The 13,310-nt window shown below is 45.9% G+C and overlaps 1 protein-coding gene across 1 annotated transcript in view; it reads left to right on the top strand.

Annotated features, from left to right (window-relative positions):
- LOC142803214 (putative ATP-dependent DNA helicase HFM1) overlaps window positions 1–13,310 on the top strand; it is a 1,032,948-nt gene that overhangs the window by 350,002 nt on the left and 669,636 nt on the right. The window contains exon 12 of the mRNA XM_075888308.1: window positions 1,753–1,844. Coding sequence (XP_075744423.1) covers window positions 1,753–1,844 — 92 coding nt within the window. The remainder of the gene's footprint in view (window positions 1–1,752; window positions 1,845–13,310) is intronic.

The raw sequence follows: 13,310 nt of genomic DNA, 5'->3' as shown, positions 1-13,310 counted from the left end.
CTTGACAGCGACCGTTTTGTTGTACAATCTTGCGCTCGAATTTTTCGACCACTTCATTTTCTGTGTTGTCCAAACTATTTCTTGTGATCCTTACTGACTCCAGGCTCCAAAACTTTTGTAGCATTGGCTAGAGTTCTGTCTCTGCAGCTTCAACTTTCAGAACCATGACTGCTTGATTATGTGTTAGTTTTGTGTTGCTCTGCTCTGAAACAGGCTCGTCTTATTCCCATTTTTAAATCAGGTCACCCATTCAACGCCTCTTTTTCAATGGAGGTGAAAACACTGTAGGCCCGTGAGCGCAGGTCGTCTCCAGGTGGTCTAAATTTCCGGCGTCCTCTAATACGGCGTATTTCATAATCATATGGTGGTTTTGGGACGTTAAACCTCCCATACCTATCAATCAATCCAACGCCTCTAACTACAGACCAACTTCATTAAAAAGCACGTGCTGTAAAATTCTGGAACATATTATTCTATCAGCTGCCATAAAGTTTTCAACACAACGCAATTTCATTTTATAAATCAACATGAATTTTTGTGGGGTAGATCATACGAGACTCAACTCTTTGAATTGATCACTGACCTCCACCACTCTAATCGTTCAATACATGATGTTGATGCTGTATTTGTGGATTTTGCCTAGGCCTTCAATAAGTTTCCTCACTTGCGCCTAAGCTAACACAAGCTAACATGCCTGAACTTTAATAAGAGAATTATAAGTGGATAACCAATTTTTAAATAGCCACTACCAATCAGTTTTCGTAAATAATCACTCGTTCCGTGTGATAAATACTAGCAAAAACTGGCCAACGGTGACGTCGCGGTAATTTGTCGATAGCAAGCTCGTCAAAAATAACGAAGCAAGGCAGTGGTACCTAGTTCATGCAATATTTTCAATGCACTGTAGCAGAACAAGCATTTATGGGAGTAAGATGGTAATTTAGGCCCATTGGTTGAACCTCGTCTTGAACTCGATTCACAGCGAAACTCAAGATACACAAAGAAGGACGAAACGAACAACATGGCGCGGACTCTCAACAGATATTATTGAAAATTTTAAAACGTATGTCTAACAACTGTGACACGTGCAAGACAATACAAAGTGACACGTGCAAGACACAAAGAACATCTCGGCAGCATCGTCAAAATCACAGATAATAAAGATTGGCACCAATAAATAAACTTCTTTTCCCAATGAAATACTGACGCTTTTTCATGTAGGTGAATCAGTATACATTGATTTGATTATTGTGTTATGACCCTCAGCAATCACGCTTTTCAATTCAGTAAAAATCAATCCAGACTAAGCGCCCTGTTTTTAATTTCCTCCTCCATGCATCTGTATGTCTAGCGCTTAGGTGTTTACCAAGCGAAGATGAAGCATTTATGGGAACAATATGATTGCGTTGCTGTGGCCAACAAAACATAGAAAGGGAAAGAAAAGCAATAGGAGAGAAAAAGAAATGGAGAGCGTTACTTGGCTTCTCTTTCCTAAGCTTTACGGGTGTGCCAGCACAATCATAAGTGAGCTGAGAGCTCTTAGTGAGAGCAACTGCAATTTCGCTTTTTCTTCAGAGGATGAGTGCCGAGAGTTCCATTTTTGTGCCTAATTGTTGTTGTTTTTTTTCATATTCGGCTCAGTTATCAATGAGAGCATAGCGTTTTTACAAGCAGAGTCTTTACGTATTTTGTTAAGGTCTCGGTGTCTTTTCGAGCGCAGACTAAACGAATGATGGGCGTGCTTTCCCACAGGTGCTGGTCTCCTAATGGCACGGCAGTGCATCTCGCTGGACACCATGCGGCGTTTTTCGGGCCTCGGCGGGAAACTGTCACTTGCCGACATGGTAAGTTAATCGTAGAATGACTGAGAGCGCGACAGAGTTTGATATGGCTGAAAGAAGAAACGGGCATAACGCGGGACTAATACCTAAATTTATTATTGAAAACAACATATATCGATACAAACAATTCACCGATTCTGTGCACTTGTAAGCAAAGCAACCGCAATCATGCATGCCTTGTCTAATGAATAATTTTACTCATCCAAAATGTGATTGATGGATGACTTATGCACTTGCTTGATTTTGTAACGGGGTCGTGACGAGGCAGAAGACAGGAGACTGTGCGTTGGAATTTAACTGTTTATTTGGGCCAACCTGTGCCCGGTAAACGGAAAGTCCGATTACAGTAGCAATCTTGGACTGATAGCGGTGAACGGAGCGTCGGCCGTCGATCAACTACTGATCAACTACTGGTTTGTCAGTAGTTGATCGACGGCCGACACTCCGTTCGCCGCTATCAGTCCAAGATTGCTACTGTAATCGGACTTTCCGTTTACCGGGCACAGGTTGGCCCAAATAAACAGTTAAATTCCAACGCAAAGTCTCCTGTCTTCTGCCACGTCACGACCCCGTGACATCATGGTTATCGCTGGCGGTGGCGTAGGTTCCAGAGTAATCTGTACAGTTCGCAGAGTAGGCGTGATCTTATCGAAATGATCTACTACAGTCCGGAAGCTTCTCGAAAACTGCAGGCGCGGTTTGCGCTGAGAATTGTGTAGTGTTTTCGGACGACAACAAATCTTGGGAAATGGAACGTGGCAATATACTAGAAAAAGCTTCAGATACTTCACGCGTGCATTATGTCTACATGCTCTATGTATTTGGTTAGCCATGTTGTCAACAGGTCCAAATATGTACCTCTTGTTCTACGAAAAAACCTCTTGCAAGAAAAACTTTCAGGAATGACTGGAGCTTTACTGGAAAAATTGGAGACGTTATGCTTGTATATGCCTGAAGCCAGAATATAGCTATACATAAATGATTTTTAGAGGCGATCACTTTGAAATGTCTAAAAGACCTATATACGTTACAACTTTAAGAAGCAAATCTGTAACGGTTTATGACCCAGTACGGCACACCAGCATTGCAAAATAGCGCAAAACAAGAACTTGCGTACGAGAAGAGGACAACACTTGCACTAACTTTCAACTGACGTTTGTTTTTACCAAGAAAGGGAACACGTATAGATGTAATCTGTTCGTGTGCAATTGATCCATTCAACAACACAAAATTTTATAACCATAATCAGTAATTTCACTTTCTTTGTTTGACAGCCCTGCTGTCAGCAAACCCATTTGTTGTCAACATATTTGCACAGCGCAAGACTACGAGTAGTTACGACGTAACTACAGAAGAAGAAACAAGGACAGAAAGAGCGCTGACTTCAACTGAAATTTTATTAGTGACAACGCTGGAAATATATACTAGTTGTTTTCTCTGCCCCAGAAAAGCTTCCAGCACTCTGCAAACGGGTGAATGCGCAGTCCGCACGAAGAAGCTGCTGCGCAATCAAACATAGAAGACTATTCGCAGCATTTGTGATAGACGTTGTTTATTTCCTCCCGCTGTCATGCGGCAAGATGTATGTTGGGCAAGCGGGCCAGTGCCAGAATGAGCGTTTAGAGGAGCTTCATTACCATGTATACTCAGCTGTGCGAGGTCACACTGCTGCTGTGGTCTAGTGGCTAAGGTACTCGGCTGCTGACTCGCAGGTCGCGGGTTCCAATCCCGGCTGCGGCAGCTGCATTCCAGATAGAGGCGGAAATGTTGAAGGGCCAGGTGCTAAGACTTGGGTGCACGTTAAACAAGCCCAGGTGGTCTAAATCTCCGGAGCCCTTCACTACGGCGTCTCTCATAATCATATGATGGTTTCGGGACGTTTGACCCCACATATCAATCAATCAATCTGATATTTATATGGTGGTTTTGGGGCGTTAAACTCCACATTTCAATTAGCTCTGCAAGATCATTTGAGTATTCACTGTAGTGATTGTGGTTGTAGACCGGAATTAAAAAAGTGCACTGTTGTAGCCAAACACCGTCAGCAGTTAACTCGAGAGATTATTGAGGCCAGTCAAATGAATATGCCGGGCAATATATGTATCAGCATGCTTTGCTTGCTCTGACTAAAAAAAGAAATGGAGTTTCTGGCTTTGACGCAATGCATAGTGAATTTGCTCTGAGGTTTGCAGTTGATGATTGTCTTGGTGTCATGCAATAGGTTGCTCGATTGCGCGGTGATTTTCTGTCACGAGTATATGTTTCCAGCGTTTTCGCTAATGAAACTTCAGTTGAAGTCAGCGCTCTTTCTGTCCTTGTATCTTGTTTTGTAGCAACGTTGTAACTACGCGTAGTCTTGCGCTATGCAAATATGTTGATTACCAATCACCAACTAGCCCAAACATCTGTCTTATTTGTTGTCAGGTGGGGACAAAAATCCGTGCTTCATGGATCTATCACTTGCAATGAAAAAAAGCTTCAGCTACCTCTCTGGCGGTTTGATGGCTATTTTGAAATACTACGGAGGCGTTATGAAAACACTGGGTTCAATAGCATTCTGCATAGTGAAGCGACACGTGGTATTATACTGCCACGTTTCTTTCCTCAAGTTTTGTTATCACCTCGTTACACTACGATCAGTGCAAACCGCACCTATAATGTACGAGAAGCTTCGAGGCTTTAGTAGATCGTTTTGTTAAGATTAAGCCCACTTCAGGAACATCACAGATTATTTGGGAACCTACATCGCCGCTGGCGAGAACGCTTGAATATTCAATGCCGACTCACTTCGCCACTTGTGAATTGATCGACGGCTGACGCTCTGTTCACCGCTATCAGTGCCAGTGTCTTATTTTACTTTTTTGTGGCCACACGCTCGACCTGAAAGAACGGTTTCTTATTCGAGGTGAAGTCTGCTTTCTTCGTTCATGTCACAACCACGTGACATCCGGGGGAGTTGCTGCTTCGTTCATGTAGCGGACGCCCCCGTTAAACCGTGATACCAGTCCCCGTCGCGAAAAAGACACCAACGCCAGTCATGAGCACAGAATAAGCCGCAGGCAGCAAGGTTTACCTTCAGAGTACGGGCCTCTACAAGACAAGGCTTGAAAGACCAAGGCCATGCCGTCGACAATGGCAACGGTGACGACTGTTGCGTCCCAGCCCGTGATCTTGATGCAGCCACCAAGAGAACCACCGATTTTTCTTTGGTCATCACTTGAAGTCCCGGAGACCTGGCTTGAGTCTAACGACCGAGTGGCCGCCCTCAACCAGAGAGACACGGAAAAGAAGCTTCGTCGTGTTTACTTTTATCTGAAAGACGCGGCATGGACGTGGTTCGAGAATTCGAGAATAGCGAGTCTGCGCTTCAAGCGTGACATCTTTTTCTGAGGCGCATTCCTGCAAACGTTCCAAAGTGTCGCCCTCAAAAAGAAGGCCACTGCATTGCTGCAGACCCGCATGCAGTTGCCCAATGAAGCTGTAATCATTTTCATGGAAGAAATGAGCCGCCTCTTCCGCCACGCTGACCCCGATATGTCTGAGGAGAAGGGCCGTCTGCTCATGTGAAGCGTCAAGCAAGAGCTCTTCCTTGGGCTGATCAGGAACCCCCTCAAAGACGGTCGCCGAATTAATTTCGGAAGCATCTACGATAGAAAAGACGCTCGAGATGCGGACACGGCAATACAACCGTAGCTTCTCGTCTATAAGCTACGGCGACATAAAGCGCTAGGAACCGCCGACTTGCGTGAGACAATCCGAGCAATCGTCCAAGAGGAGCTACGAAAATTGCTTCATTCAGCGCAGGCTCGTGTAGACTCCATCGTGGACGTCGTCCGCCAAGAGATCCAGCAATCGCTGGGCGTTCGTCAGCCTCCAGAAACGCATTTGCAAGTAATGAGCTATGCTGCTGCAGCCTGCCGTCACGCCCCTACTCCACGCCCCTCCTCCACGCCCCAGCCAGGACGCCATCCCGTCGCACTTCTGTCGACAGACGCCCCCACCGCCACCACCATGACCGATGTCCTACCCTTCGCCACCAAGACAGCGCAGCGCACCGAAGAAAACCGATGTTTGGCGTGCACCTGACAACTTCCCGCTCTGATACCACAGCGTCGAGGCCGGGCACACTTACCGCCGTTGCCAATACCGACAGATTGGCCTACGGGGCTTCGACATCAACGCGCCTTGCTCACAACAAGGTGAACGAGCGCATGACTTCACTGACTACCTCGCGAGATTGCAGCCGACACCCCGACGACCGTTTGCCGTCGCCAGGTCGCTACGGCTCACCACACCCTGGGCAGTACACCGGCTCTCTTCGGAGCCGATCTCAGAAACCCTTACTCAGAAACCTAAGGCCAGCAACCGAAGGAGATGCGGTTTCTGTACGACGAACTACCAAAGATCCTCCTATGCCGCCACCGCCGACGATGCTACCACGAAATCGAAAGCACCCGCCGTAAGACAAAAAGGGTCTTGACGTCGAACCTTCGCAGCCTGCAGGAGACTTCAAGACGCAATGTGGAAGCCGCAGAGCAAAGTGTCGGCAGAACCCACATACGTGGGAATCGACGTTATGCGAAGCATGCGGAGGGAAGGTAACCTAGTTGCAGTTTTTAAATGCTAAGCATTTCTTAGCGAACTTCGTCGACTTTGAGCTTGTCTGTCTGTCTGTCTGTCTGTCTGTCTGAGAGTTGCAGATGTTTACATAACCAGTTGTTTGCCTTGCGCAACGATGCCAACTGAAACATGCGTATTAGCAACACCAGAAGCTGATATGAGGCGCTCATGCTAGTGAAGATGCTGGCCTTGGACACTGCTACACAAATTGATGTCAACGCACAGCACCTAACCACAATTGACGTTAACTCGATTTGACGATTGTAGCAAAGGAGTGCATGTGTATTTTTTATAAAATTAGGTAGGCAGCACTTCGAGCCCTATTGACGTTTCACGAAGAATAGCGTCTATTCGAAAAGTAGTTCCGAGACATGGCGTAGCTTTGCGGTAGAATGATTGACCGCCACGCAAATTGCTTGGGTTCGATTCCTGCCGCGATCCTGAAATAAATTATTTGCATTCATATGCGAATAAACGCTGCCTATTACAGGTTTTTCTCAACAGTGACGTTTATTCTACAGCATTGTTGGGTCGACGCTACCGATTTTAGGTATTTCTTAACGCTTACGCATTGAAATGGTCCATGTGTGCTCTCATCGTACCTATGTTTAGAAAATTGTCAATCACCTGCGGCAGATACCCGCATACTAGTGGCACACGCCCGCCTGTGGATATGTGCCGCTGTCTGACGGGAAGTGTTTGACGACATACGTGACTTGATTGTGACATTATTCATGTCTTGACCAGCACGTCATGTTCGTCAAACTATCTTGCCCTCCGATGCTAATTTTTGTTCACGCCAAGTTAAGGATGTGACCACGAGAGCGCACAAACGTAAGCGGCTAGATAGATAGATAGATAGATAGATAGATAGATAGATAGATAGATAGATAGATAGATAGATAGATAGATAGATAGATAGATGGGCTCAAAGTCGCCGAAGTTTGCTAAGAAAAACTTCGTATTCAATACACGTAGCCGTGACCCGATGCCACGACGCAACCGCAACGCACGACAACGAACCAGTAACTCGATGCAATATTCGCAACGACGCTCGACGATATGCTTCCAAACGTCACTGACGAAGAGAACCTCGACGTCACCGCTTGCCTTCAGCGCGCGGAAACAGCTCGTCAACTCGTCCGCCTACGCATCAAGAATTGGCAGACGAAGGAGAGCCGCCGTTACAATCTTCGACGAAGCTTGGTTGAGTACCAGCCTGGGTATGGACGCCGATACGTCGACGAGGGCTCAGTGAAAAACTTCTGCGACGGTACTTCGGACCGTGCCCAGCCGCGGTGGTCTAGTGGCTAAGGTACTCGGCTGCTGACCCGCAGGGCGCGGGTTCGAATCCCGGCTGCGGTGGCTGCATTTCCGATGGAGGCGGAAAGGTTGTAGGCCCGTGTGCTCAGATTTGGGTGCACGTTAAAGAACCCCAGGTGGTCTAAATTTCCGGAGCCCTCCACTACGGCGTCTCTCACAATCATATAGTGGTTTTGGGACGTTAAACCCCACATATCGATCAATCATTACTTCGGACCATATAGAGTAGTTCGACGTCTCGGCTCACTCGACTACGAGGTTGTTTCCTACGGCATTACGAACTCTCAACGGTGACGCGCTCGACCTGAAGTCGTCGATGTCGCGCGCCTCAAGCCATTTCATGCGGGAACTGGGGGGCTGCATTTTCTTGTTTTACCTAATAAATGTGAGGTATTTCTTAGCGAATTTGGTTGACTTTGAGCGAATATATCTATCTATCTAGCCACTTACGTTTGTTCTCTCTCGTGGTCACCCACTTAACTTGGGGTGAACGAAAATTAGCATGCGAGAATAAGACGGTTTGATGAACTTGACGCGCTGGTCAAGACATGAAGAATTTCACAATCCAGCCGCGTATGTCTTCAAACACTTCTCATCAGACAGCAGCACATCCCGTCAGGAGTCACTTCCCGTCAGGAATCGAACCCAAACATTCTGTGCAGTCAAGCATTCTACCGCAGAGCTACGCCAGGTCTCGGAACTACTTTTCAAATAGACGCTACTGTTCGTGAAACGTCAATAGTGGTTGCGGGGCTGCCTACCTAGTTTTATAAAAAGTACATATGCACTCCTTTGATACAGCCGTCACATCGGGTTTACGTCAATTGTGGTTAGGTTCTGTGCACTGAAGTTGATTTATGTAGCAGTGTCGAAGGTCACCATCATCGCGAGCATCAGCGCCTCGTATGAGCTTCTGGGTTTGCTAATATGCATGTTCCGGTTGGCATCGTTGCGCAAGTGCAAACAATTGTTTAATTATAGCATCTGCAACTCTTCAACATATGTCTGTGCGTGGAATACTTAGCGTCATTTCATAACGTGCCACTCAATTAAAAAAACAGGTCACCTTCCCTCCGCATGCTTCGCATAACGCCGATTCTCACGTACGTGCGTTCTGCCAAACTTTTGTTTATTGTCTTTGCTAATGTACCTTCGTCTCTTGTTAAAGCATCGGGACGATGACTTTTTCAGAGGGAGGACAATGCCACGTTCTTTCCTCAATTTTGTTATCAGCCCGTTATACTACGTTCAGCGCAAACCACACCTACGATATTCGAGAAGCTTCGAAGCTGTAGTAGATCGTTTTGTTAAGGTTACGCCCACTTCGGGAACGTCACAGATTATTCGAGAACCTACGTCACCGCTAGCGATGACCCTAGAATATGCGATGACAAAGGTATAAATGCCGACATGCTTCGCCGCTTGTCAGTTGATCGACGGCCGACGCTCTTTTCGCCGCTATGATTGCCAGTGTCTCACTTTCCTTTTGCGTGGCCAGAAGTTGGGCCCTAAAAAACAGTTTCTTCTGCATCGTGGAGTCTGCTTCTTTCGTCCACGTCATGGCCCCTTGACGATTTCATAGTGGCTACTATACGTGGCTACTATAAGCCTGCAATTTACCGAAGAATGACGTTCACGGAGTCGGAACGCTTACACACCGTCTCGACTGTTCGACATATATGGGACCCCATGACATCGCTAAACGATATACATCTTCCTTTTTGCATTCTCTAAATTTATTGGCATGAATTGAAATACTAACGCGACATGAACACAGGGACAACTAAGACGCGGACAAGCGCTTGTACGTGTCTTAGCTGCCACTGTCTGCGTATCAGGTTCGTATTTTGTTCCATAACGAAAGCACCAACTCGCTCAATCAACCATTTTATTGGTATCAAGGATGCCACGTTTTGTAGCAGATTTATAATTTTCTTTATATTAATATAAGTTTAACCGTGGAACACATGCGGCTAAGTTTCATTTTCAGAGGGTATATATTTACTTTTTGACATTCCTGCCAATCGTTTTTCAGGCTACGTGAGAGGCTGTGGACACAAGAAATAACAAAGGTTTTCACCTTCTCTTCTTCGCAAGTTTTCTTCGATTGGGTTGGTGGTTTAATATAAACATTCAGAGGCTTTCTCGCACGTTGACAGCCAGACAAGGACGGAAAACCTACTTGTAATAATTGAGTAACCTGGCCTTCAAGGCCCTGCCTCACAAAGTTTCAGCAAGTCTTTGACAGTGCAGACTTACATCAGGAAAAAAAAACAAGGCTGTTTTTAACTAGTTTTGTACGGAAAGATTTCGCAGGTTTTTCTGTTCTTGGTGCATAGAAGAAAAAAGTGTGATCATAATCAAAAGGAAAACAAAGTGTAGAAACTTCAGTTGTTGCCGCGGGCAATTCACCAGTGAAAGTGAAGCCATCTCCATCATCCTTAAAACGGGGCAACATTGTACCATTCTAAAATATGTAACTCAGAACGTTTACCAATAAGCGAATATTTGTCAATGAAACAGAAAATTCCCATTACGCTACCAAGTAATTTACTTAATTTTTTAGTTTAGTTGAGCTAGGTAATTGAAGCTCGAAACCAGAGAAACTTTTGATCCAGTATAGACTCCTGACTTTCGAGCAAACGCTTTACAGCTAAAACCGAACAAATGTGCTCTGAAACAAAAACGCAAAAAATTACAAATATGACTTAACAGGAATCGCGAAAAGAAACTTCTGAATGCAGCCTCATAATTGTTTTAAGTGATACTTTCTTGAACGTGTCTCACCAACTGATTCTGTGGTAATGAATGGTAAAGACCTTCTACTTCCACAATAAGTCCAACTAATCCCTAGATTTTATAGCTGACAAAAAGGAAACAAGAGCTCCAAAAATGTAAAGAAATAAATGTTTCTCATTGCGAAGGGACTGCAGCACCTTCTGAAAGCAGAAATGATGATACTACTAGCTGCCATGAACCTCCTTCAGAAACAATTGACTTGAAGAGCATAACAGGTTTTTTGGTTTTAATCTTGCAAAAAAAACCTTAAAGCTTACGCCCATTTTTTTCCCGAAAAGAACATGCAAGCTGAATTTGCGTTCTTTAGCGGCTGCTCGACATTCGTCTGCTTCTTTTCATTTTTATTCAGAGCTTTTCTAGCCTTCTCCGAGAAGATGTCGTTCGGCAAATCTACAGAAAAACCCTCTTAGTGAAGACTGACACGGTTCATCGAAATGTTCCAAATCTGCAAGTGTGACTAAGGTGTTCTTTAGCTCAGACCAAAATCCTGCACAAAGCCGTCGATTCGCAACGTCGCGAGACCGGCTTTCGCTTGTTATGCCCCTGAAAGTAACTAGGTTTGTGTGTTGGGGTTGCGCTGATGCGATACATAGGCGCAATGTCCTGACATCTAATTTTGTATCACCTGTGCCGCTCTTTTCAGAAACCTTCAGAAATTGGAATTGGACAAAGAAGGGTCTTTGCAGTGATTGAAAAAACACTGGATATGCGCACCAGCATTATATTCCAAGACAGCCCGGCCATTCACGCCCTTGGAACCCACGATTTGCCAAAATCCATCAGAGCGATCGTGTGGGAGGAGCGGCGCAAGCTGCTACCTTCGATGCAGCCTCATGTACTTTCAATCACCAACATTGTCCGCGAGGAAGTTCAGCGATCACTTAAAACTTTCAAACCACCGCAGCCTACGCTGCAAGCTATGAGCTACTCCGCTGCATTGCGCTAATGCTACTCCAAGGCCGCATCAAGGCTCGGAGCCACCGCAGTTCCGCAGCCACCACCACCTGGCTGCCATCTCTACGCTCCGAGGAAGGCCAACATTTGTTTGGGGCGCGACTGCCAACCACCCACTCTGCTACTATGTGGTGAAGTCAGGCACACCTACCACCGCATATAATGATTATATTAACTCTATGTACCGTCCCTACCGTCTCTGCCAGATGGGACAGCGTGGTTTGGCTATCGAAATCCCGGCTCCACAGTGATACGCAAAAAAAGCCGCCCGAATTCTCCCATGGGTGGAACTCGAATAATGTGTTGCAGAGTGGTGAACGTATCGCGTGATGGTTGCGTAATAGGGTATGTTTTGGGAATGTTTAATTTTCATTTGATCTTTAATATACTTCTCTAATGAATGAAGGAAAAGCGTTGCCTTCAGCGAGTGGTGGGACGCTGATGTTCGTTTGTGTCCCACGGCTGGTTGAAGTATACTGTTGCTTCCATCGCATATACTCAAGTCAAGCAAAGTGTTAATTCAAGCGAAAGCCGAGTAAACACGTCCATGGCTGAATTACAAAAAAAAGTGAGAGAGAGGTAGGTTAGTGAAAGAGGAAGAGATCAAAAGGGCGCTATTTTCTGCCTCCCGTCGCGGGGGCAAGGCTCAGCGCTGAATAGGTGACTGGTAAAATGGGCAATCGCAGGGAACTGTGGGGTATAATGGCTTCCGGTTCGACTCACCGCGCAGGTCGAAAGCGGCGCGCACGCAGTTTTGTACTGCTCCATTGAAAAAAAGCACCTCGTCGTGAATTGCCAGTGCTTTATTTATTTTTTTGCCAACTGTGACTATGACGATGACAAGCTACGTAAGCCATGAACGGTCCGGAAAATTTTTTGTCGCACTAAAATGATCTGCGATGCTTTTACGCTGCTCGGGGGTGCTGTCAGTTTGGCTAGCAGATCAGTCGACACACAAAACAGTTTTCCTTGTATAATACGGTACTGCAGATAAAAAGTCACCATTTTAAAGATATGAGGGGATGGGAATGACTGTAGCAGTGTGCTAAAAGTTTACTTCAGGATCGGTGCTTTGGCCGACATTATCAGTCGATCCCCATGAAGCGCAAAACTTATTGAGCGCATTGAGATATTTTTTTTCGAGCCTTTAGGGCGCTATAAGATGCATCTCTGAGTCGAAGTCACATGCTTATTTGAACGCTGATCTTGGTCAAGCTGCACGGCACGGCGGCACATAAACAATACAGTCATAGACGGGGCCAAATAATCGAATCCCTGCGCTTGTTTAACGCGCTTCTGTTTTTGGGTGTCGCCCTGGCACACAGTTTGACCAATATAAACGCAAATGAACCCGTCCAGCGCTTCGTGTAAACTCACATTTGACTGAAGCTTCCGCGTTCCCCGCCGAGGTGGTCTAGTGGCTAAGTTACTCCGCTGCTGACCCGCAGGTCGCGGGATCAAGTCCCGGCTGTGGCGGCTGCATTTCCGATGGAGGCGGAAATGCTGTAGGCCCGTGTGCTCAGATTTGTGGGCACGTTAAAGAACCCCAGGTGATCGAAATTTCCGGAACTCTCCACTACGGTGTCTCTCATAATCATATGGTGGTTTTGAGACGTTAAACCTCACATATCAATCAGGCTTTCGCGTTTTTTTGTCATGTATATAGGTGCAATGGCCGGTGCTTATCTGATATGGCGGGTAGATTTCGCCCACTCCTTACCATACTGTCTTTGCTAGTTGCGCCTGCGCGACAATTTATTTCTCAATATAACA

Source organism: Rhipicephalus microplus, chromosome 3 (genome assembly GCF_043290135.1).
Source record: "Rhipicephalus microplus isolate Deutch F79 chromosome 3, USDA_Rmic, whole genome shotgun sequence".
In the NCBI taxonomy this organism is placed as follows: domain Eukaryota; kingdom Metazoa; phylum Arthropoda; class Arachnida; order Ixodida; family Ixodidae; genus Rhipicephalus; species Rhipicephalus microplus.
Note: the sequence above shows the minus strand (reverse complement) of the source record. Positions and strands in the feature narration are given on the sequence as shown.